The 23,067-nt window shown below is 40.4% G+C and overlaps 1 protein-coding gene across 12 annotated transcripts in view; it reads left to right on the top strand.

Moving 5' to 3' along the window:
• Nucleotides 1-23,067, top strand: part of ATF1 (activating transcription factor 1) — a 58,189-nt gene that overhangs the window by 9,133 nt on the left and 25,989 nt on the right. For 8 of the 12 annotated variants that reach the window (XM_069490984.1, XM_069490979.1, XM_069490981.1 and 5 more), the window contains one exon: nt 18,871-18,971. The exons of 1 other annotated variant lie outside the window; for it this stretch is intronic. Coding sequence is in view for 6 of the 11 variants with exons in the window: in XM_069490979.1 (XP_069347080.1) it covers nt 18,871-18,971 (101 nt within the window). In the remaining 5 variants the exon portion in view is untranslated. Of the gene's footprint in view, nt 1-11,066; nt 11,094-15,965; nt 16,086-18,857; nt 18,972-23,067 lie in introns of those variants that run through there. 3 more of the 12 variants (XM_069490982.1, XM_069490986.1, XM_069490978.1) reach the window with 2 other exon arrangements.

The following is a 23,067-nucleotide window of genomic DNA, read 5'->3' on the forward strand; positions in this document are numbered from 1 at the left end:
CAGCCTGAGCAAGAGCGAGACCCTGTCTCTACTAAAAAAAACAGAAAGAAATTAGCTGGACAACTAAAAATACATAGAAAAAATTAGCCGGGCATGGTGGCGCATGCCTGTAGTCCCAGCTACTCGGGAGGCTGAGGCAGGAGGATCCCTTGAGCCCAGGAGTTTGAGGTTGCCGTGAGCTAGGCTGATGCCACGGCACTCTAGCTAGGGTGACAGAGCAGGACTCTGCCTTGAAAAAAAACAAAAAACGCTGTGTATCTTTTCCAACTACATATCTGTATGAGGTCAGATTTTCACCAAAACAACATATGATAGCATATTTAATGTAGATTTAATCAGATAAGACATTAAGGAGATTTGCAGAAATGTAAAACATTGCCATTTCTCTCACTAATTTATTTTGGAAATTATATTAATGTAAATATTTATGTTAATGTGTAATGGATTTGTGATTGTTATTTTAATATTTTTTAAAGTTTTGTTTTAATTTTAAATGATATGTATCAATAGATATAACCAACATAAATCAACATTTTGTGGGGTCCTTAATAATTTTTAGGAGTATTTAAAGGCCTTGTGACCAAAAGGTTTGAGAGCCAGTGACACAAAGGGTTAATCCTTCAAGATTGATGATGCATTCTTCTCTATTATTTGTCTATCTCTGTGAAGAATAACAGTATCTTTTCCAGATGGTGCTGGAAAAACAAGGTGGAGTTGTCCTTTGGTTATCTATCTTTCTGTCAATAGAGCCCTTTACAGAAATGTTTGATTTGGTTGGCTTACTTATATACTCTAATTATTTTGGTTAGAGGTGAATGTTTTCAAGTGTCCTTAGAAGCATATCTACAGTGAGGTAGAGTAAGTACATTTCTAGGTGGTATTTCATTTTATAGTGGTTTGTAAAAATAATGTTAGTAACTTTATATCCAAATTCTGTGGCTTGACTGCTTTATTAGACTCTAAATTCTGTAAGGAAGTAGTATCTAACACAGTAATTGAGTATAAGCTGGGGATATAGCAGTGAACAAAAGTCTCAGCTCATGTAACTTACATTCAAATTTTGAGGAAACAGGTAACAAAACATATCAGTTGGTAATACCTGGTATGGAGACAAATAAAACAGGGTAGGAGGGATAGGGAGTTGGTGGTTGGGACAGGGAGACTTGCCCTTTTTATACAAGGTAGTCAGAGAAGTCCTATCTGAGGAAATACTTACTCAATTATATGGGTCAACAACTGTCAAACTCTGACACTAATATGTGCTTGACATGGTCAAGGAGCAGCAAGGTGGCCAGTATGGGGCCAGAGGGACAAATGAGTGGAGGTGATAGAAGATGACACAGAGAGGATTGGGACGGGAGGGGAGAGTGCCAGATAATGTAGGCCTTGTATGCCATTGTAAGATTTTTGTGTTTTGTTATGTTGTTTTTTTTTTTTTTAGAGATAGGGTCTTCCTCTGTTGCCCAGGCTGGAGTGCATTGGTACCATCATAGCTCACTACAGCCTCGAACTTGTGGGTTCAAGCGATCCTCCTGCCTCAGCCTCTCGAGTAGTTGGGATTACAGGTGCAGGCCACTGTGTCCGGCTTATTTTTGAACTTTTTGTAGAGACACAGTCTTGCTATGTTGCTCAGGCTGGTCTCAAACTCCTGGCCTCAGAGATCCTCCTGCGTCAGGCTCCCAAGGCACTGATTATAAGCATGAGCCACTGCACCTGGCCATTTTTATGTTTTAATCTGGGAACCTTTAGAGTATTTTGAGTAAAAACATTATCTGACATATTTTAAAGGAATCACTCAGGCTACTTTGTGGCGTAGAAGCAGGAAAACCAGTTAGGAAGTATCACAGTCACGTACATGAGAGATGATAGTGGCTTGGACCAAGGAGGCAGCAGTGGTGGTAGTGAGATAAAGTTAGATTCTGGATATATATTGGTTGTAAAGCCAGTATTGTTTGCTTTTGGACTGAATGTGGAGTTTTAGAGAAAGGAGTAAAGATTGATTCCACAGCTTTTGGATTGAGTAACTGTAAGAGTGGAGTTGCCATTTATTGAGATGGAACGTGTTTTTCTTTTATTTTTGAGGGGGTTGTTGGAAATCAAGAATTTGGTTTTTAGGTATGTTAAGTTTATAGTACTGTATGTATTAGTTTTTTGTGCTGCAAGACCAATGACCACAAACTTAATAGCTTAAAATAATACATTTATTATCTCTTAGTTTTTGTGGGGTCAGACACATCTTAGCTAGGTTCTCTGCCTCGGGGTCTCACACCAAGCTGCAGTCAAGGTGTTGGCTAGGGGTGGGTTCTTATCTGGAGGCTAGACTAGAGAAAAATCCACCTCCAAGCTCACCAGGGTTGTTGGCAGAATTCTTTTTGTTGTGATAATAGGACTGAGAGCTTCAGTTTTTTTGGTGGTTGTTGGCTAGAGGCTACCCTCAGCCCCTAGAGGCCACCTGCAATTCCGTGTCACGTAGAGGGACAGAAAGAAGGCAGGGCTGACATATAAGGGAGAAAAAAGAATTCGGGTGGATTTTTAATGAATTGCTAAAGTCCAAGTGTAGGCTAGCGTAAGAGTATAAAATCCTTGGGAACTGCAGACATGAGAGTTCACACTCTGTTGTAGGTTTTTCTCCAAGGACCTCTAACAGTTGCTTATGAGAAAGGTTGGGAGAAGCAAGGGACACCAGAGAAAGCCTTTCTAGGTGGTGGTGCAGGCCTGCCTGGACCCTTTTCTTCTATGGGAAAAGAGCTTTAAGCCCCTGGGGGAAAGGGATAGCCCTGTTTTTCATTATGTCCAGGAGAAGCAAAAAGAATAAGGCAAGGGCAGGAAACTGTTACGGGCTCAAACCATTAAGAGAGTATTTCTGCCACTGGAAGAAAGCTCCACCCCCTGTGACCCAAGGATATAGGGCCTACCTGAGACTGAGTCTGCACCAGGACAGCAGAGAATCTCCCTGTTGCTGCCATGAAGTCAAGCAATAGCAATCTACTCCTGGGGGAGGGCCAAGAGTATGCAGAGAGCCTCTTTGGGGCAGATACACAGAGAAAGCCTGAAGCTAAGGGTGCAGCAGGACACAGAAAAACCCGCGGAAAACCAGTCCCCACCCTAAGCAGCAGTTCATACTAGAGGCATTTGAAGGTGGTAGTGCATTTATGATAATCATAACAACAAATCCAAACCCAGCTCCATTTGTGACTCAACCCGTACCCTGGACACACACACATACTAATGGCCTAGTAGAAGAAGAGGTGTACCCTCTTCTATGGTTTTCCCATTTCTGGGCATAAATACTATTTACCTCAGTCTCTTCTGTCTTACCCATGATGTCCGCCATTCAGGCAAAGATTATGAAATACATACTAAAAATGCAAGAAAAAATTAAGTCATTGTCAAAAAGCAAAAAAAAAAAAAAAAAGAAAGAAAAGCTCATCATCTACCTAGTGGGAAAGGTAGGCAGCATGTATGAACAGATGGGGAATTTTAGCAGAGGGATGGGAACTATATGAAAGAGTCAAATGGAAATGCTAGAAATAAAAGTGGTTACCACAGGTGAAGAATGTTTGAGCTTTTGAGTAGACATGACACAGCTGAGGAGAGAGTCAGTGAACTTGAAGATAGATCAATAGAAATTACCTGAATGGAAAATAAGAATGTGGGGAAAAACAGGACAGAGCATCTGAGAACTGTGGAACAATATCTGTGTAACATAGTTGTAATCAAAGTCATGTGACTAGATGAGATTACTGAGGGGTGAGTATAATAGGGATAAGGTCAGTGATCTGCGGCTCACTAGTATTTGGAATGAGGAAAGATTGTCAGTGAGGTAAGGAGGAAAACTAAGAGAAATTGGAATCTTGGAAATGAAGAATGAGTGTGATGGTAATTGTAAAATGTGGCTGATAGATCAAATATGATGAGGAGTAAAAAAGTTGCTTGAAGAGGTTGTAGGTCTTGGAAGTTTTATTTTTATTATTTTATAAGGTAGGGGGAATTAACAGCCTGTTTTGAATACCAAAAGGAAAGATGCAATTGAGGGAGAAAATTTGATGATACAGGAGAGAAAGGGCAATCCTGGGATAATGTATTTGAGGAAGGGAAGGGATGATTATTGGTCTACCAGTGGAGAAGTTAATTTTATATGAGCACAGGTACATCATTCATAATAAAGAAGGCAAAAAAATAAAAATAAAAAAAAAAAGAAGGCAAATACAGGTTAGGTGGGTAGATTGGGGACGAGATACTTTTTGGTTTTCAGAGAAGTAAAATGCTTTGAGAAGATAGGAAGGGAAAGGTATGAAATAGTCTGCTAGGAGAGTAGGAGATGTCATTGGACTAGGGATATGCAGTAGGATTGCTGGAGAGCACTAATGGTCCACTTAAGCTTACTGATCATGAACTTAAAGGAGATTATTAAATTTAGTCATGTCTTTTTCTCCAGGCAGGTTCAGGTACTTACGTGCATAGATGAGTAGGTGAGTAATCAGAGTTTAGTCAAGGGTGCCAGCGTTGGTGGTATAGTGGTGAGCATAGCTGCCTCCAGAGTTTAGTCAAGGAATGACATGGAAGCAAGAAAAAACAAGGACATTGAGGATGTATGCCTTACAGTGATTATAATGCTGGATCATAAAATTTAAGCAGTATAAGGAAGGAAGTGGTGACTTGATGGGGTCAGGAGCAGGAAAAAGATAGTAAGATCAATGGATTTTAGGTTCCTATGGAGGCCAAGAATTGTTGAGAGTCTAAGTACTAGACCTAGTGAGTTGGAAGTAGGTAGGTGGTGAGAGAGAAGGATACTTGAACTTGAGCTTACGGAGGGATGCATTTATTGGTAATGATAGGGTTTAGGTCAGTGATTCTCAACTGGGGTAGTACTGCTTCCCCACTGACATGTCTGGAACTTGTGTATGCTTATGGAGTTGCCACTGGCATTTAACAGGCAAGGGCCAGAGGTTCTAAATGTCTTGCATCAAACAGGATATTTCTTTTTTTTTTTTTTTTTTTTTTTTGACAGAGTCTCACTCTGTTGCCCAGGCTAGAGTGAGTGCCGTGGCGTCAGCCTAGCTCACAGCAACCTCAGACTCCTGAGCTCAGGCGATCCTCCTGTCTCAGCCTCCCGAGTAGCTGGGACTACAGGCATGCACCACCATGCCGGGCTAATTTTTTCTATATATATATTTTAGCTGTCCATATAATTTCTTTCTATTTTTAGTAGAGATGGGGTCTCGCTCTTGCTCAGGCTGGTCTCGAACTCCTGAGCTCAAACGATCCGCCCACCTCGGCCTCCCAGAGTGCTAGGATTACAGGCGTGAGCCACCGCGCCTGGCCTTTTTTTTTTTTTTTTTTTTTTTTTTTTGAGACAGAGTCTCACTCTGTTGCCCGGGCTAGAGTGAGTGCCGTGGCGTCAGCTTAGCTCACAGCAACCTCAAACTCCTGGGCTCCAGCAATCCTCCTGCCTCAGCCTCCCAAGTAGCTGGGATTACAGGCATGCGCCACCATGCCCGGCTAATTTTTTGTATATATATTTTAGTTGTCCATATAATTTCTTTCTATTTTTAGTAGAGATGGGGTCTCACTTTTGCTCAGGCTGGTCTCGAACTCCTGACCTCGAGCGATCCACCCGCCTCGGCCTCCCAGAGTGCTAGGATTACAGGCGTGAGCCACCGCGCCCGGCCAAAACAGGATATTTCTACACGTAGAAGAACTGTCCTGTCCAAAATTCCTGGTGAGAACTCATGTAGGGTATGACAAAGAGAGTAGGTGGCTGAGGAGGTGGAAGACAAGGCTTTGGAGGAGAGGAGGTCAAAAACAGAGGCCTGGGCATGGAAGGATATTGGATGCTGCATATTAAAATCACCACAAATTATATCAGGAGTATATTGGCAAGAATAGAGTAATCCAGGTTCTGAAGTCTTAAAGAAGTAAGGGGACGTGACTGCCACAAGGGCAGTCTGCTGCTGTGAGCCTCAAAGTTGGGAGTTTGGGGAGAGGACTTTTAAGGGACAGTGGTCAGGAAGCAGCAGTGAGGAGCAAAGGAAACACCCATCCTAACTATAGGCTCATGAGGAGCACCACGGAGAGCCATAGCAGAGGCAGTGTTCCTTAGAAGACTGAGTCAAGTTTCAATTCTTGCAAGAAGGTGAAGGAGAGATACTCAATACTTATTGAATTTAATTCAAATATAAAGTATATATAGATTGAGAGGCTGCTTGCTTTGTAGAAGGAAAATGGAAGTAATCATAAGACCTGATTTGAATCCTGGCTTTCTCACTTACTGATTCTGGAACATTGACTAAATCGCTTCTTTTTTTTTTTTTTTTTTTTTGTTTTGGAGAGACATTCTCACTGTGTCACCCTGGATAGAGTGCAATGGTGTCATGGTAGCTCACAGCAACCTCAAACTCCTGGGCTCAGGCGATCCTCCTGCCTCAGCCTCTCGAGTAGGTGGGACTACAGGCGTGAGCCACTGTGCCTGGCCTCACTTAACTTCTTTAGACTTGATGTTCATTATCTGGAAATTAAGGACATTAGGCTAGTGATCTGTAAAGTCTTTCCAACTCATAACTTGTAGTAATTTTTATATTGTAGAGACATTTGTTTGTATACTTTAACCACATGTGCATGGGAATAACAGAAAATGATGATAGTAGCAGCTGACATTTATGAGTATCCACTGTGTATCATGTGCATTTCTAAGTGCTTTATATGTTTTGATGCCTTCAAACCTCATGTCAACCTACTGTGCTTTTATAATCCCCAATTTATAGGTCACTCAACTAGTAAATGGAGACATGATTTAAATCCTAGCAATTTGACTTCTGTCTCAGTTTGGGTGTCCAGGACTGTGAGATGGAGACTAGCTAGCATGCAGGAGGTTTATTTGGGAACGTTCTTAGGATTACCACTCTTGGAAGGCAAGGGAAGGAAATAGTATTGGGCAGAGGCACAAGTTGGATTGTGATTCAGTCTCAACAGAGGCCTCAGCTGACCCCATGGGGAGCTCTGAAGCTGAGACAGTTCTCCAGAATTGGGGTAAGGAGCCAGCCCTGCATGCACCAGTCATTAGATTCTGACTGCCCCAGGAAGGGGTGTGTACAACCTTTGGCAAGGTGACTCTCTTCAGCCAAGGCCATTCTGAAGAGGGCTGATAACTGAATGCTTTTTGCTAGCAGCTGTAGAATAAGTCCTTTACCTGAAAAGGGATCTGGGAGGTGCATCATAATGTCCACTACACTCCAGAGTCTATCCAAATCACCACAGTGCTTTGTTGCCTCCTAAATGAAGGTAGTTGAAATTACAAATAGGTTTGGCTCCAAAACGCTTTTTAAACATATTGATCATCATCCCATTCATATTTTTGCCATGAGAACTTAACTCAAGGTTTGTCCAGGAATAAACTGAGAATATGTGTCTGTCCATCAGTGCTTTATCCGGATATTTGCCATCTAATGTATTGGACATTCTTGGTTGTCTGGGTTTTGCTTTTTGGTAAAGGAAGATTATCCTATAGAGTTAGAAATCAGTAGAGATTTATTTGGATGTTTCCAGCATAAATGGTATAGAGGAGTTAGAGTATTTTTCTTTTTCGTTCATTTAACAGGGCCTTTCCCTTGTTAAGTGTTAATTTTGATGAGGTATATTTTATCAATTTTTCCTTTTATAGACTGTGCTTTTAGTGTCGAACAAATACCTTGCCTAATACTAGATTTCTCAAAGATTTTTAAAAATATTTTTTTCTGGAAGCTGTATGTTTTACATTTAGGTCTGTGATCCTTTTGAGTTAATTTTTGTATAGATTTGTACGGTTTTTGTTATTTTTTGTTACAATTGCTACAGCAACATTGAAATTGCTTTTGCACCTTTGTCAAAAATCATTTGGACATATTTGTTCGAGTTCTCTATTGTATTGCATTGAGCTTTATGTCTGTTCCTCTGTCAGTACCACACTCTCTCATTACTGTAGCTATATATGATAAAACTTAACATTGAGAAAAGTAACTCCTTCCATTTTATTAATATTTTTCAAAATTTTGGAAATTTTTGGCTATTTTGGCTGTTTTGCCTTTCCCTTTCCATATAAATTTTAGAATAAGCTTATCTGTGTCTACAAACCTGTAGATAAATTTGGGGAGAATTGACATCTTTACTATGTTGACTATTCCAATCCTTGAATGCAATAAGTCTCTCCAATTATTTAGATCTTTCTTTCCACAGGATTTTGTTGCTTTCAACATACACATCCAATACATGTTTTGTTAGATTTTTACCTAAGTATTTCATTTTCTGTGGAGCAATTGTAAATGATACTGTGTTAGAAATGCAGTTGATTTTTGTGTATTGATCTTGATCTTAAACCTTGTAACATTGCTGAACTCACTTATTAGTTCTAGAAGAGGTGGGTTGTGTGTGTTTTAAAATATTCCTTGGGATTTTCTGTGTGGACAACCATGTCATCTGCAAATAGAGATGGTTTTGTTTCTTCTCTTTTGTATGCCTTTTATTCCTTTTTCTTGCCTTAGTTGTACTGGCTAGAACTATATTGTGGAGAGGGGTGAGAATGGATATCCTTGCTTTGTTCCCAATCTTAGAGGGAAAGCACTCATTCCTTTACTATTGAGTCTGATGTTAGCTGTAGGTTTTTTATAGATGTTCTTTTATAGATGTTTCCATCTCTTACTAGGTTTCTGAGAGTTTTTTTCATGAAATATTGTCAGATTTGTCAAATGCTTTTTCTGCATCAATTAGTATGATCATATGACTTTTTTCTTCTTTGGCCTGTTGATGTCGTGGATTACATTGATTTGTAAATGTTGAACCAGCCTTGCATCCCTAGAATAAATTGCACTTGATCATTGTGCATTGTGGGTTTTTTTTTTTTTTTTTAGAGACAGGGTCTTACTATATCTGCCAGGCTGGTCTCAAACTCCTGGTCTCAAGTGATCCTCCTCCTGCCTCAGCTCCTGAGTAGACGGGACTTACGGGCATGAGCCATGCACCCAGCTCAGATTTGCTAATCTTTGTTGAGGATTTTTATGAGAAGTAAATTCATGAGAGCTATTGGTTTGTGGTTTTCCTTTCTTTTTTTGTAATGTCTTTGGCATCATAAAATGAGTTGTAAAGTATTCCTTTCTTTTCTCTTTTATGGAAGAGATTGTATGAAATTGATATTCTCTTTTAAATGCTTGGTAAAACTCTTCAGTGAAATCTTCTGGACTTGGAAATTTCTTTTTTTGGAGGGACTGTTCAGGCTGTTTCATCTTGGCTGAATTTTGGTTGTTGTGGTTTTTGAGAAATTGGTGCATTTCTTCTAAATTGTCAAATTTATAAGCGTACAGTGGTATTCCTTCACATCCGTTTAGTGGCTGCAGGGTCTATAATGACTGTCTCCTATTTCTTTACTGATGTTAGTGATTTGTGTCTTATCTCTTTTTTTATCTTTGTCAGTCTTGCCAGAGGTTTATAGATTTTTCCCCCAAAGAACCAGCTTTTTGTTTCATTGTTTTCTTGTTTTCAGTGTATTAATTTCTGCTCTTTAATATTCCCTTCTTTCTGCTTGTTTTGAATTTCTTTTGTTCTTTTTTTAGTTTCTTGAGGTAGGAAGATGGAATATTGATTTGAGATTTTTTTCTTTGTTAATAAAAATACTTAGTGCTATAAATTTCCCTCTCAGCTCTGTTTTAGATGCTTGCCACAAATTTTGATATGTTGTATTTTCATTTTAATTCAGTACTATGTATATTCTAAATTTCTATTGACACTTTCTCTTTGACCAATGGGTTAATTAGGAGTGTGTTAGTTTCCATGTGTTTGAAGATGTTTCTGTGGTCTTTCTATTTATTGATTTCTAGTTTGATTCCATTATAGTCCAAAAACACTCTGTATAATTATACTTCTTTGACATTTATTAAGGTTTGTTTTATTATCCAGGATATGGTATTTTTGTGAATGCTCCATGCATGCTTGAAGAGATCATTTTTCCTTTTGAAAGCAGATTAAGAGTTATAAACTGCTCAGATTTTCTCATCTTCTCTTCATTTATTTATTCATTTATTTTTCACACAGTGTGAAATGAGATATTTTGTTGAATGGCTCGTAGCTAGGAAAAATATTTATAAGGAATATTTATAATTTCTTCAATAGGATGTCAAAGTAGATATAATTTTCCAATATCACACTATAATAAAATTTCACTTGTAGGTATTTTATATTTTATATAAATTATACAAAGTATATAAGATAGTTTATATACATAAATAAATATAAAAGACAGAGTCTTGATCTGTCGCCTGGGCTAGAGTGCAATAGTGTGATCATAGCTCACTGCAACTTCAAACTCCTGGGCTCAAGCGATCTTCCTGCCTCAGCCTCCCGAGTAGCTGAGACTATAGGTGCAGGCCATTGTACCTGGCTAATTTTTCTATTTTTAGTGGAGAAAGGGTCTCAGTTTTGCTCAGGCTGATCTCGAAATACTGGGTTCAGGTGATCCACCTGCCTTGGCCTCCCAGAGTGCCAGGATTACAGGCATGAGCCACCGTACCTGGCTTGCAGTGGACATTTTAGGATAATCATCTTACTGTAATAACTCTATTACATTATAATACTCTGGATGTGGCCCGTAAAACTGTTAAAGAGTACAGCTCAAAATTATTCAAAGTAATATGACTGAATTTTGACCAAAAGTGACCAAAATAGACCAAAAGTGTTCATTTTATATATATGTATGTGTGTGTGTGTATATTAATATACAATTTTTTTTTTAAGAGACAAGGTCTTGCTATGTTGCTCAGGCTGGCCTTGAACTTCTGGGCTCAAGTGATCCTCCTGCCTTAGCCTCCCAAGTAGCTAAGACTACAGATGCACACCACTGCACCTGGCACAGGCTTCATAATATTTAACCAATGTATATTGAAGAATTTAACATGAGTAGCCTCATCTTATAAGTGATGAATTTCCCCCAAATTATAGAGTGAATGTTCTAATCTACAGCTGAAGTGTAGTAATAACAAAAATAATATTGTCATGTCTTTTTAAGATGGAGTTGGCAAAGTGATTCAAAATGTCTGGATGTTGGAAAACCCAAGAGGTCTTGAGAATATGTGAGTTTTTCCAAAGGAAATATGAGTACACACATTGGCATTCTCTACTGATAAAAGAGAACACTAAGGCTGAGCAACATAGCAAGACCCCCGTCACTACCAAACATTTTTTAAAAATTAGCTGGGTGTAGTGGCACAGAACTGTAGTCTCAGCTACTTGGGAGGCTGAAACAAAAATTTTTTAAAGAATTAGCTGAGTGTGGTGGTCCATGCCTGTATTCCGAGCTACTCAGGAGGCTGAGGCAAGAGGATCACTTGAGCCCAGGAATTTGAAGTTACAGTGAGCTATGATTGTGCCACTGCGCCACTGTACTCCAGCCTGGATATCAGAGCAAGGCCCCATCTCTTAAAAAAAAAAAAAAGAATGGGGGAGGAATAAGACTAACGAAGAACAACTGTACCCTAGACAAAAACTAGCAAGACCCCATCTCTTAAAAAAAAAAAAGGATGGGGGAGGAATAAGACTAACAAAGAACAACTGCACCCTAGATGAAAACTAGCAAGACCCCATCTCTTAAAAAAAAAGGGTGGGGGAGAAATAAGACTAACCAAGAACAGCTGTACCTTAGAAGAAAACTATAACATACCACTATTCAGAGGAGCCATGACCAGCAAATTTCTGCCCTTAATGATAAGACTCCAATTTTGTTGAATTCATTAGAAATGTTGAGTTTGTATCTCAAATTTTTCATATTCAGCACACTTTTCTAAATAATGATATAATTTTGAATACTTGTTTTACTTGAGAAGGAATTTTTAAAATTTTATTGAATATTGACAAATTATCATTGAGAAGCAATTCTGTGTTTCTTTGGTATCTCTTCCTATAAGGTATTGGAAAGTATATGATTTTGCTCACAGAATTAATAAATAAGGAACTAATTTGCAATATAAATTTTACTCTCATAAAATCTAAAGTAAACTTTTCAAAATGTTTAGTGTGCACTTGAAAAGAAGTTACATTCTACCTTCTTTTCTTTCGGAGATGGGGGTCTTGCCCTGTTGCCCAGGCTGGCCTTCAACTCCTGGCCTCAAGCAATCCACCTAGCTCAGCCTCTGGAGTGGCTGGGATTACAAAGCACCATGCCCAGCTCTTCTTTTCTGTCATTGTTGGATGCAGAGTTGCTCTATTTATTTATTACATCAACTTTGTTGGTTCTGTTGTTTAAATCTTGTGTATCCTTATCAACCTTTTGTCTGCTTGTTCTATGACTGAGGGAAATATGTTAATCTACCATTATAATTGTGGGCTTGTTTATTTCTCGTAGTGGTCCTTCAACTTATGCTATGATTGAGTGTATGAGTCTATGTTATTAAATGAATGCAATTTTTTTTTTTTGTTTGCTTGTTTTGAGACAGTGGCTTGGTTTGTCACCCTGGCTAGAGTAGGGTGGTGTCATCATAGCTCACTGCAACCTGAAACTCCTGGGCTTAAGCGATCCTCCTAGATCAGCCTTGCAAGTAGCTGGGACTACAGGCGTGTGTGACCACACCCGGCTAATTTTTCTTTTCTTTTTTTTTTTTTGGTAGAGACAGGGTCTTGTTCTTTCTTGCTCAGGCTGGTCTTGAACTCCTGATCTCAAGCAGTCCTCCCGCCTTGGCCTCCCAAAGTGCTAGGATTACAGGCAGGAGCCATCACACCTGGCCCAGATTTTTAAATTATATTTTCCTGGAGAATTGTCCCTTTTATTTATATCTTGAAATGCTTTTTGCTTTTAAAATTTGACTAACATGGCCTTAATTTGGTTAGTATTTCAATGGCATATCTTTTTCCTGTGCTTTTACTTTCACTTTATATATGCTTATGTTTTAGATATGTCTCTTGTTAACAATGTATAGCTAGATCTTTTAAAAGATCTACTCTCCTTTGTTTTTCAACAGGAGCTTTTGGTCCATGTACATTTAACATAATTACTGATAAATATGGGGTTAGACCTATTCTTAATTTGTGTTTTTGACCTACTTCCATGTTTCTTTTGCTCATCTTTCTTGTCTTTTGGATTATTTCATCTCATTCCATGCTCCCATCACTTGTAGCAGTTTAAACTGTATGTAAACTCTATTTCTGCTTTTTAAGTAATTATCCTAATTACAGCATGCCTACTTAGTAAAGTCTAAAGTTAATCAATACTTTTACTCTCCTCCCAGATGATATAGGGACCATAGAACATTTATCTCTATTTATCCCAGTTCTAACTTGCTACTGTTATTGGGACTTTATCTTTTCTCTTTTAATCCCACAAAACATAAATTTATTCAATTAATGTTTGTTTTGTTCCAGGTGTTATCACTTTCCTTGCTCTCCATTCATTCTTCTATGTCTAAGTTTCCATTTGAGATCCCTTTTCCTTCATCTTAAGTATAATTGGCCCTCTGTAGTTGGGGGTTCTGCATCCCTGAATTCAGCCAATCTTGATTAAATCCTCCAGTATACTTTAAATCGTCTCTACATTGCTTATAATACTTAATACAGTGTAAATACTATGTAAATAGTTGTTATGCTGTATTGTTTAGGGAATAATGACAAGAAAAAGTCTGTACATGTAGTACAGATGCAACCATCCATTTTTTTTTTTAACAGACTCTGTCTACCCTCCATGTCCTTTAACCTCTCCTATATTTTCCATTTATTTGATCTTTCTGTGTGCTACAGTTCCAATAATTTCTTATTGCCTGCCTTTCATTTCATTAATTTTCTCTTTAGCTTTGTCTAATCTTCTAGTATATCTGCATAGTGATTTTTTAATATTTCAAGTATTATATATTTCTAGAAAATCTGTTTGGTTCTTTTTCATATCTACTACAGTTTTCTTTTTCCTAAAGATATTTGCAAGATTGTCTTGAAACATAATCTCTTTATATTTCTTTAAACATAGTAAGAATAATTGTTTTATAATCTGTATCTGATAATGCCATTATCTAAAATCATTTGGGTCTGATTCTGCTGTCTTTTGTTTTTGTTTCTTGCTCATGGTACCTTGCATGATTGGTTCTATCGATAACTTCCACAGCTTCCAACTATGTCACTCCAGTCTCTCTACCTCTGTTAACACGTGTCCTTCTTTTCTGTGTGTCTGTCACTAGGCAATAGGAATTTTTCAGCTCCATTATAATCATATTGGGCTTTTTAAACACAGGGGTGTGCTAAAGGAAAAGTACTGAAGACATTGGGGGGAAGGTATGTCACTAGCCATCTGTGTGTGCTCATTGGCACTTATCAAAGGTAGGCTCCTACTCTCCCACAGAAATTGGGAGACAGAGACCCTGTCCTTCTTGATGGTTACATTTCAAAGGGATGGCTCCTAGGCCCTTGAGAAAGACATTTCTGAGTTGTAGAATATTTACATCTCAAGGAGCAAAGAAAGGATTTACAGCTGCAAGTTTTTTAAAGTAAATGCTGTAAGAAAAAAGTGAGGACAGAGGCCTATAGTCAAGTTTTAACTGGAACAAACAGTAAATTCTTTTTTTTTTTTTAGATGGTGTGGAGATATATATATATATATATATTATTTCAGCATGTTACAGGGGTACAAATGTTTAGGTTGCGTATATTGCCTGTGCCCCACCTGAGTCAGTTTCAAGCGTGTCAATCCCCCCATACGGTGCACACTGCACACATTAGGTGTATATATTCCCATCCCCTCCTCCCGCCTCCCATCTGCCCGACACCTGGTGGATGTAAACAGTAAATTCTTTTGACAGCATTAAGCTTTCTTAGGCAGGCGCCTTTTGTTTTTTTTTTGTTTGTTTTGGTTTTTTTTTTTGAGGCAGAGTCTTGCTCTGGTGCCCCAGCTAGAGTGTAGTGGCATCAGACTACCTCACAGATCTCAGGCAGGTCATCCACGGGACACAGCCTTGACCTGATAGAAGCCAGGTTAGAATTTGGTCAAGTCTCTCAGAAGGAGGGTGTTGGATGGAGTTGTCTGTGCTGAGTTTGCAGTTCTCAGTATCTGGATAAGTTTTGTATACAAAATTTCATAACCGTGGGCATTTTGGGGGATCATGAAACTGGAGTTTAATCCAGTCTTGGGAAGTGGAAAAGAACCTTCCATGAAAGGGAATAAGGCAGTGTTCTGGGGCCCAATGCTAAGAAATAAGAGAGGAGCAGTCAGGAAGGTTACTGGCGGGGCCTGAGAAGTAGCCTGGGATTTTATTTTGTGACTTAAGTCCAAGAGGAATGATATGAACCAGAGTAGTCCAGAGGAAGGTGAGATCTCTGTTAACTGGAAATATTTGCGAAATCTTCTTGGAAAAGGTACAACTTGAGGTGAGCCCGTGCTCTACCCTTGATGGGTGGACTTTTCTTAGTTTAGCATTTTATCATGGTATTTCCATGATTTCAATGGAAATAATTTATAATTTCATGATTCGATCATTTCCTTGAAAATATTTGGTATTTCTTTCAGATACCTGCCCAAGGATAGTATTTCTCTCACTTTTTGACTCTTGATTTCTTGGTTGTTTTTCAACCAAATCACTTTAGAATAACATGTTCCAAAGAGCCTCCGTGTTTTTGCACAATCAGTTCCTCTGCCTGAAATACCTTCCAGTCCCCCTAATCACTACCCCCATATCCGCCCTTGGAGAATTGTTTATCATTCAAGACCCAGCTGAAGCAATACCCTTTCTTTGCTCCTACGGTACAGTACTTTCTGATTTTCCTCTATTATAGCTCATATTCTGTTTGTTATAATTAGTTTATCTCAATCCCTAGTTCAGTGTCTGGTCCACAGAAGGTACCTAATGTTTGGTTAATAGATGTGATTAAATATAATCAGCTGTGAAATGCGTTTTCCAGTGTTAAGAACTCAGCTATCTTATGTGCACAGGTACAATGTGTATTTCGTTAATTGAATTTTTATTTGTTCTTAGATGTCATTAAGAGGATCTGCACCAGTGACAATTGTACCTCTTCCTGGAGAGCAAGTACAGGTTCAGGGGGTCATCCAGACAGCTCAGTCTTCTGTAATTCACCCACCACATGTGCAAACGGTACAGAAATTCAAAGACTTAGTGGCTGAGGGTGGTACCTGAGTCTTCAGATACATTGAATTTACCATAGTTACAATATTATAGGGCTACCGGTTGGTCACACCTGTAATCCCAGCACTTTGGGAGGCTGACGCAGTAGGATCACCTGAAGCCAGGAGTTTGAGATCAGTGTGGCCAACATAGCGAGCCCTCATCTCTACAAAAAAATAAAAATAAAAAAAGGATAGATTTTTTAAAAAAGATATTGTAGGCTGGGTGCGGTGGCACACACCTGTAATCCTAGCTCTCTGGGAGGCCAAGGCGGGAGGATTGCTTGAGCGCAGGAGTTCGAGGCCAGCCTGAGCAAGAGCAAGACCCCATCTCTACTAAAAATAGAAAAATAGCCAGGTGTCATGGCATGCACCTAGGGTCCCAGCTACTCAGGAGGCTGAGGCAAGAGGATTGCTTGAGGCCAGGAGTTTGAGGTTGCAGTGAGCTATGATAACTCCACTGTACTCTACCCAGGCAACAGAGTGAGATTCTGTCTCAATTAAAATAATACATAGATGAATAGATAAAGATAGAGATATATATTTTATAAACCAAGGTACAAAGTTGTCTTAGAAATTAGACTACAGATCCTAAAAGTTACCATTGTTTTTAAGCAAAATAAAAATGAGACTGCAGACCAAAGCAGGCAAATAGAAAAATTTTATAATTTCTGGCTTCATGTATAAAATATTCAGTGAAAATGGAAGATAATTTTGGGGGAAATTATTTTTCTTTATAATTTAAGGAAATGAGTGACTTTTTTAAAGAGAAAGAACTCCTTTATCCCATTGGTATCCTTCGTGGAAAGGACTATTCTGAAGCAAAGGTAATGATGGCAAGAGTCTTAGCAAGGTGATAAAGTACCTACCTTATGCTTGTAGTAGAGGAAAGTCCTTTTTTCATATTTATCTACCTTCGTATTACTACCTGACAACAGTAGAAAAGAAAGAGCCATCTTGGGTTCCTTTTCTTTTTAGTTTCTCCCCATTTTATCTTCTAGCTCCTGGGAGTCCCAGAATGCCTTCAGTTATTTCTCATTTTTAGAAGCAGCTATCCTGGGAGAAAAGCTATATACCTCATTTTTTCCTCCTGAACATGGCAGTGTTGTCAGCTCTAGAGCTGCATCTTTATGTGGTATTCCTGTACGAGAGGAGGTGGCTGCATGGAGTTTTGAATTTTTATATGAAGACTTACTCTTGTTTCTTGGTACTGTCATTAAAGAAAAATACTTGATCTTAGTTACAAGTAATTCGTTAATTTTACAAATTATTTTCTTACTTGAGTTCAGTGGGAGGCTTTGGAGTAAATTTAGGGATAGTGAAAATAGTTAAAGGTTTAGATTAGAAATGGAGTATCTGTGATGCTTGAGGAAAAGATAAAAGTAACAGATTTTTCCTTTTTTTGTTTTAGATTTTGCTTATTATTTTGTTATTTTAAATTTATTATTTGGTTCTGGCCAGTTCTTTCTGTCATGAGACATAGATTTAACATATGAGTGAGCAGTTGTATGCTGGAACTCATTTTTGAAGGAGATGACAAAATGCAAAACAAGTTTCTCTGGAAATTTAATGTCTAAATCTAAATAGTGTTTAGTGCGGAAGGCTTTCTGTAGATAGTAACTAATGTAGAGAATTGCTTTCTTATGTCCCTTTTATAGGCCTGTTTAGGTTATTTTATTTTTTAAAATAAAGAGGAAGTCAGGTATCACAATCTAGCTTTGAACAAACGCTGGGAAATTTTATACATTTTAAAAATTGAGGGGGAGCGGTTAATAAAGAATAAAAAAAGATTAAAAAAATTGAAAACTATTTATTTTCTCAATTATAAAACATTGCCACAGCTTAAAATTTGTATATTGTGTTGATGGAGTTCTAAGGTATTTATTGTTAATAATAGTTAAAATTCATTGTATGTGTGCCATGTGCTATGTACTGCTTTACATATATTAATTGTGACATGAGATAAAGCTGATTATACATATTTTTAAATTATGTATATTTATACCTGCTGTTGCTAGTGACCTCCACCTTGCTAAATCTAATGGTCTATTTTCAGTCCATGTTTTATTTCACCTGTAGGCAGCATTTGACATGGTTTATCACTCTTTTCTCTTTACATATACTGTCTTCACTAGTTTTCCAAGGACAGCTCACTCATTTGGTTCTCTTCCTTCCTCACTAGTAACTCCTTCTCAGTCTCATTTGCTGGTTCCTCCTCCCCTTTCCAATGTTTTAGTTCCTGGGTTGAGTCCTTGGTTCTCTTCTCTACAGTGAGCTCATCCAGTCCCATGGCTTTAAGGACTCTAAAGAGCTATGCCTCCCAAATTTGTATATCTAGCTCAGACCTCTTCCCTGACCTGCAGGCTTATATATTTAGCAGTCTCCTCAGTGTCAGCAGTTGGATATCTAGCAGGCTTTTCCAACTTAGCATATCTCAAATCCAAATCAGAGAGGATTAGTGATTAAAAACAGCAACAGAAAACAACTCTCAAGTAATGTGCATGAGTGAGAACAGAGACTGTTCTTTATAACTCTTATAGAATAGTATTGCCTTATTTGGTAGACAGACTTTAGTTGGTTTGGACTCCTGAAATAAAGTTTCTCATTTTTCCCTTTCCTTTTGTTCTTCCTTTTAGACCTTAGATTTAATGTGCAATTGAATTGAGTGGGAGGAGACATTATTTTTTCTAAAAGTATAAAACCTCAATTTTCCCACCTACATTGTTCATCACATTAAAACCAGTTCTGCTTTTTAGGTATCGTCTTTATCAGAAAGTGAGGAGTCTCAGGACTCATCTGACAGCATAGGCTCCTCACAGAAAGCCCACGGGATCCTAGCACGGCGCCCATCTTACAGGTAAGTACTCTCTTGTATCAAGCTCTGCATATTATTATAATACCAAATGAATTCCAAAGGTGCTGTGCAAAGCAAACTAAAGACGAAGGATGTGTTTAAGAAGGGAAGGGTCAGGCTGGGTGCAGTGGCTTATACCTGTAATTCCAGTAGTTTGGGGGACCAAGGTAGGAGGATTGCTTGAGGCTAGGTGTTTGAGACTAGCCTGGGCAACATAGCAAGACCCATCTTGATAAAAAATAGAAAAATTAGCTGGATGTGGTGGCATGTGCCTGTAGTTGTAGCTATTTGGGAGGCTGAGGCAGGAGGATCACTTTAGCCCAGGAGTTTGAGGCTGCAGTGTGCTATGATCCTGCAACTGGACTCCTGAGAGTAAGAGTGTGCTCTGTCTCAAAAAATTAAATAAATAATATAAAACAAAAAAAAAATGGGCAAAGGACTTGTACAGACATTTTGTTACAGTGAGTGGTTCTGAGGACAAACCGAGCAGCACATGGAGAGTCGGAGAATCAAGGTTTATTTGCTGGCCGGCTCAGAGGGGTCTTGCCACCAAATTCTGAGCCCTGTCTACCTAATTTTTCCCACTTTTATTAAGTTGGGGTGATCCAAGGGGTGGGGTCTCAGGTGTCTCATTACCAGGTGACTAATGCCTGCCAGGTAATAGGTTAGTTGATGTGTCAGATAATAGGTTAGTATTATGTTGCTGCACCAGGTAATAGGTTTAGCGTTATGCTGATGTGCCTATGTGGGTCTTCCATGAGGGGTGGGGGGGGGGTCTTAGGTGGCTGCTGTGCTAAGTAATAGATGGGGTTTTTTTCTTATCATTCCCCCCTTTGATGCCCTTATATGTCTATTATAGGGCATCATTTCCCAGTGGGTGATAGCTTCGTAAGGCCATTATGTGAGCTGTTGCTCTCCAGGTTAAAGTTGTTTCTCTAAATTTTATAACCGTGCTGAGTATGCAGGGGCCTACAGTGACAAGGAGAATAATTATTAGCGGCCCAGCCAGAGGTAGTAGCCATGAAGTCCATTGTCCCAAGTCGAAACCCTAGGTTTGTTCTAATTCCTTGTTTCTTTTCTGGATTCTTTCTCTTAGCTCCCTGACTTTTGTGGTTACTACTCCTGTCTGGTTTATATGGTAGCAGCACTTTTCCCCTAGGAATATACAGGTTTCCCCCCCCCCTTTTCAGCAGTGAGTAGCTAGGTCTAAGGCCCGTCTGTTCTGTAAGGTCACTGCTGCTAGTGAGTTCAGTTGACTCTGGAGGGACAGTAGGGAATCTGCTACTTGTTCCATGTCTTCATTTAGTCCTTGGGATGACTTGTGGTAGATGCTCAGGGATGGTCCTAGGCCTCCTGCTCCTGCTCCCATCCCAGCAGCAATTCCTCCGGCTCTGAGGACCGATGCTAGTAAGGCCTGCCTTTTCCAGGTGTTTGAGTGGGGGCTTAGTGCAGCTTCCAGTTTCTGGGTTTCACAGATAGAAACATCTGGGGTGAGGAAGACCTGGGTGCAGGTCCTGGTCCAGTTTCCTGGGAGGCAGAGGTAGGCAATGTCTCCACAAAGAAAGAATATGCCATCCCGGGAGCAGGTGGCGGTGGCATTGCTGGGTAAGGTTTGGTTATTTGTGCAGAGTTCACCCGGTATGAATCCCAGTATTTCATTCTCTCCCGTGTTAGTAATGTAAGTGATATGTATGTGGGAAGTTATGGCTAAGCGGACACTGCATGCTACTGGGCCCACCAGGGATGTTTTGTTTGGGCCTGGGTTCAAGATACTGGAGTTCCAGCCTGGAGGCACAGGGACCCCCACTATAGACTTGTTTCTGGAGGGGTAAACAGACCCAACATGAAGTATGGTTGGGCAGGGCCTGGAGGGTCATATTGAGGAACCGGGTTATTAGGGGAGAGGTTTCCAGGGGTTCAGTGATCTTTCGTATGCCAGTAAGATCTGGCCTCTCATAAGTTGGCTCTGTTACTGAGGCCAGATCTTAATTAGCTGAGCCCTTGTGTCTTCAGCCTGTTGGATTCTAGCCTGCTCTTGGACTCCTCCCTCATCAGACATTCCCCAGTGGGTGTATTAAGTCCAACAAGCTGGTTTGCCCCTTGGGGCTATACAGGTGCCAGTTCAGTATTTCTTTCCTCCACTGTGGCACACCTGAGCCTCATTATAACATGTCTTTGGCATGTAGGTGCTGACTGTGAAACCTCCCGTGGTCCAGAAGCCTTGAGTAATCCCGTTAGTGGAGGGAATCCAAGTCCTAGCATAACAAGCCTCATGGCAGGGTTTCTCTGCCATAGTCGTTAGGACGAGTGCCCCAACCAGGAGGAGGGTGGGGACTGAGGCAGGAGTAGACATCCTATAGTGAGCCAAAATACCACAGTTAGAGATGCCCTCTGCAGTACAGTCTAATCACCCGGAGCTACCGAGAAGAGTCCAATCCCCAGTAAAGTCACTACAACCCCAATGAGGGCCAGGGCCAGTGGTCCCATTTACTCCTGTTCAGTCCCGGGTGTGGCTGTCTTCGTTGGCAGACGGGTAAGCTGGATCTTCAGCGGGTTCTGCTGGTCCTGATGTGTAGTCCAGAGATCAGTTTCGTTGTCTGGTTTGGCCTTTTTTACCCGGGAGTGGTGGATTCACGGAGTGATACCTGCAACTTTAACAGCAGTGGGAGTAACTAGTATCACGGTATGGGGACCCTTCCAGGTGGGCTCTAGGGGTGTTCTTTTCCAGTCCTTTACCCAGACTAGATCCCCAGGTTGGTGGGGGTGGACAGGGAGACCCAGGGCGATAGGGGTTTTTTTCTAGGATGGTGTGGTGGATATGGCGCATAGTTTTGGCTAAGGCTTGGAGGTGTGTGTTTATATTTAATTCCCCTAGTTGTCTGATGTCTCCCCTTAATCACTTGATGAGCGGGGGAGGTTTACCGAACAGAATTTCAAAGGGTGAATATCCTGTGGGCCCCAGTGTGCACCTGACTCTGAACAGGGCTAGGCTTAGCATGTCTACCCAGGGTAATTGTGTTTCCTGACATAGCTTCGCTTGAGTGGTCTTGGGGGTCCGGTTCATGCGCTCTACTTTCCCTGAGCTCTGTGGCCTGTAGGCTGCATGTAGTTTCCATTTGATTCCTAGTGCCTTGGTGAGGGTTTGCATGACCTCCGCAGTGAAGCTTGGTCCATTGTCACTGCCAAATGAGAGTGGTAGACTATGCCGGGGGATGATTTCTCTCAATAGAAACTTTGCTGCTTCCCTAGACTTTTCGGTCCAGGTAGGGACTGCCTCAACCCAGCCTGAGAAGGTGCATATCACTACCAGCAGGTGTTTATAGCCCCGACATGGTTTTACTTCTGTGAAATCAACTTCCACATCCTCGAACGGAGAAGTTCCAGAGTACTGAATTCCCGGGGCAGGTCTCACCCTGGCTGCTGCATTGTTTTTAGCGCAGGTCTGGCAGCGGGCGCTGACTGCTGCTGCAATGGACGGAAGTTTGGCGATGTAGTAGTACCGGGAGAGTAGCTGCGTGAGGGCTGTTTTCCCCAAGTGAGTCAGGTTGTGATGTCGGGAGACAATAGGGTATGCTAATTTACTGGGGATAAAGATGTTATAGTTTCGTAGGTGCCACGACCCGTCTGTTTCCTTCTTGGCCTTCTCCTGCTCTACCCACTAGTTCTCTTCTGGAGTATATTTTGGTTTTTCAGGCCACTCGGGTACCAACAAGATTTGGCATTGGGTTGCAGTGTTGTCCTCTGAATGTTCTTGGGTGGCTGTATTTTTGGCTGCTTGGTCTGCCAGGCGATTGCCGGTGGCAATTGGATCTGTGCCCTTTTGGTGCCCTCGACAGTGGATGACCGCAATTTCTTTTGGCTCCCAAACTGCCTCCAGCAGTTGGAGGATTTCATCCCTATTTTTGATCTCCTTTCCACCTGCAGTCGGCAGTTCTCGCTCCCTGTATATTGCCCCGTGGATATGTACTGTGGCAAAGGCAGGCTTACAGTCTGTGTGTATGTTTGCCTTTTTACCCCGGGCATGCCTGAGGGCTTGGATGAGGGCCCATAGCTCCGCCCTTTGTGCTGACCACCCTTGGGGCAAAGGGGCTGACATGAT

This window comes from Eulemur rufifrons, chromosome 16, assembly GCF_041146395.1.
Source record: "Eulemur rufifrons isolate Redbay chromosome 16, OSU_ERuf_1, whole genome shotgun sequence".
NCBI classification, from domain to species: domain Eukaryota; kingdom Metazoa; phylum Chordata; class Mammalia; order Primates; family Lemuridae; genus Eulemur; species Eulemur rufifrons.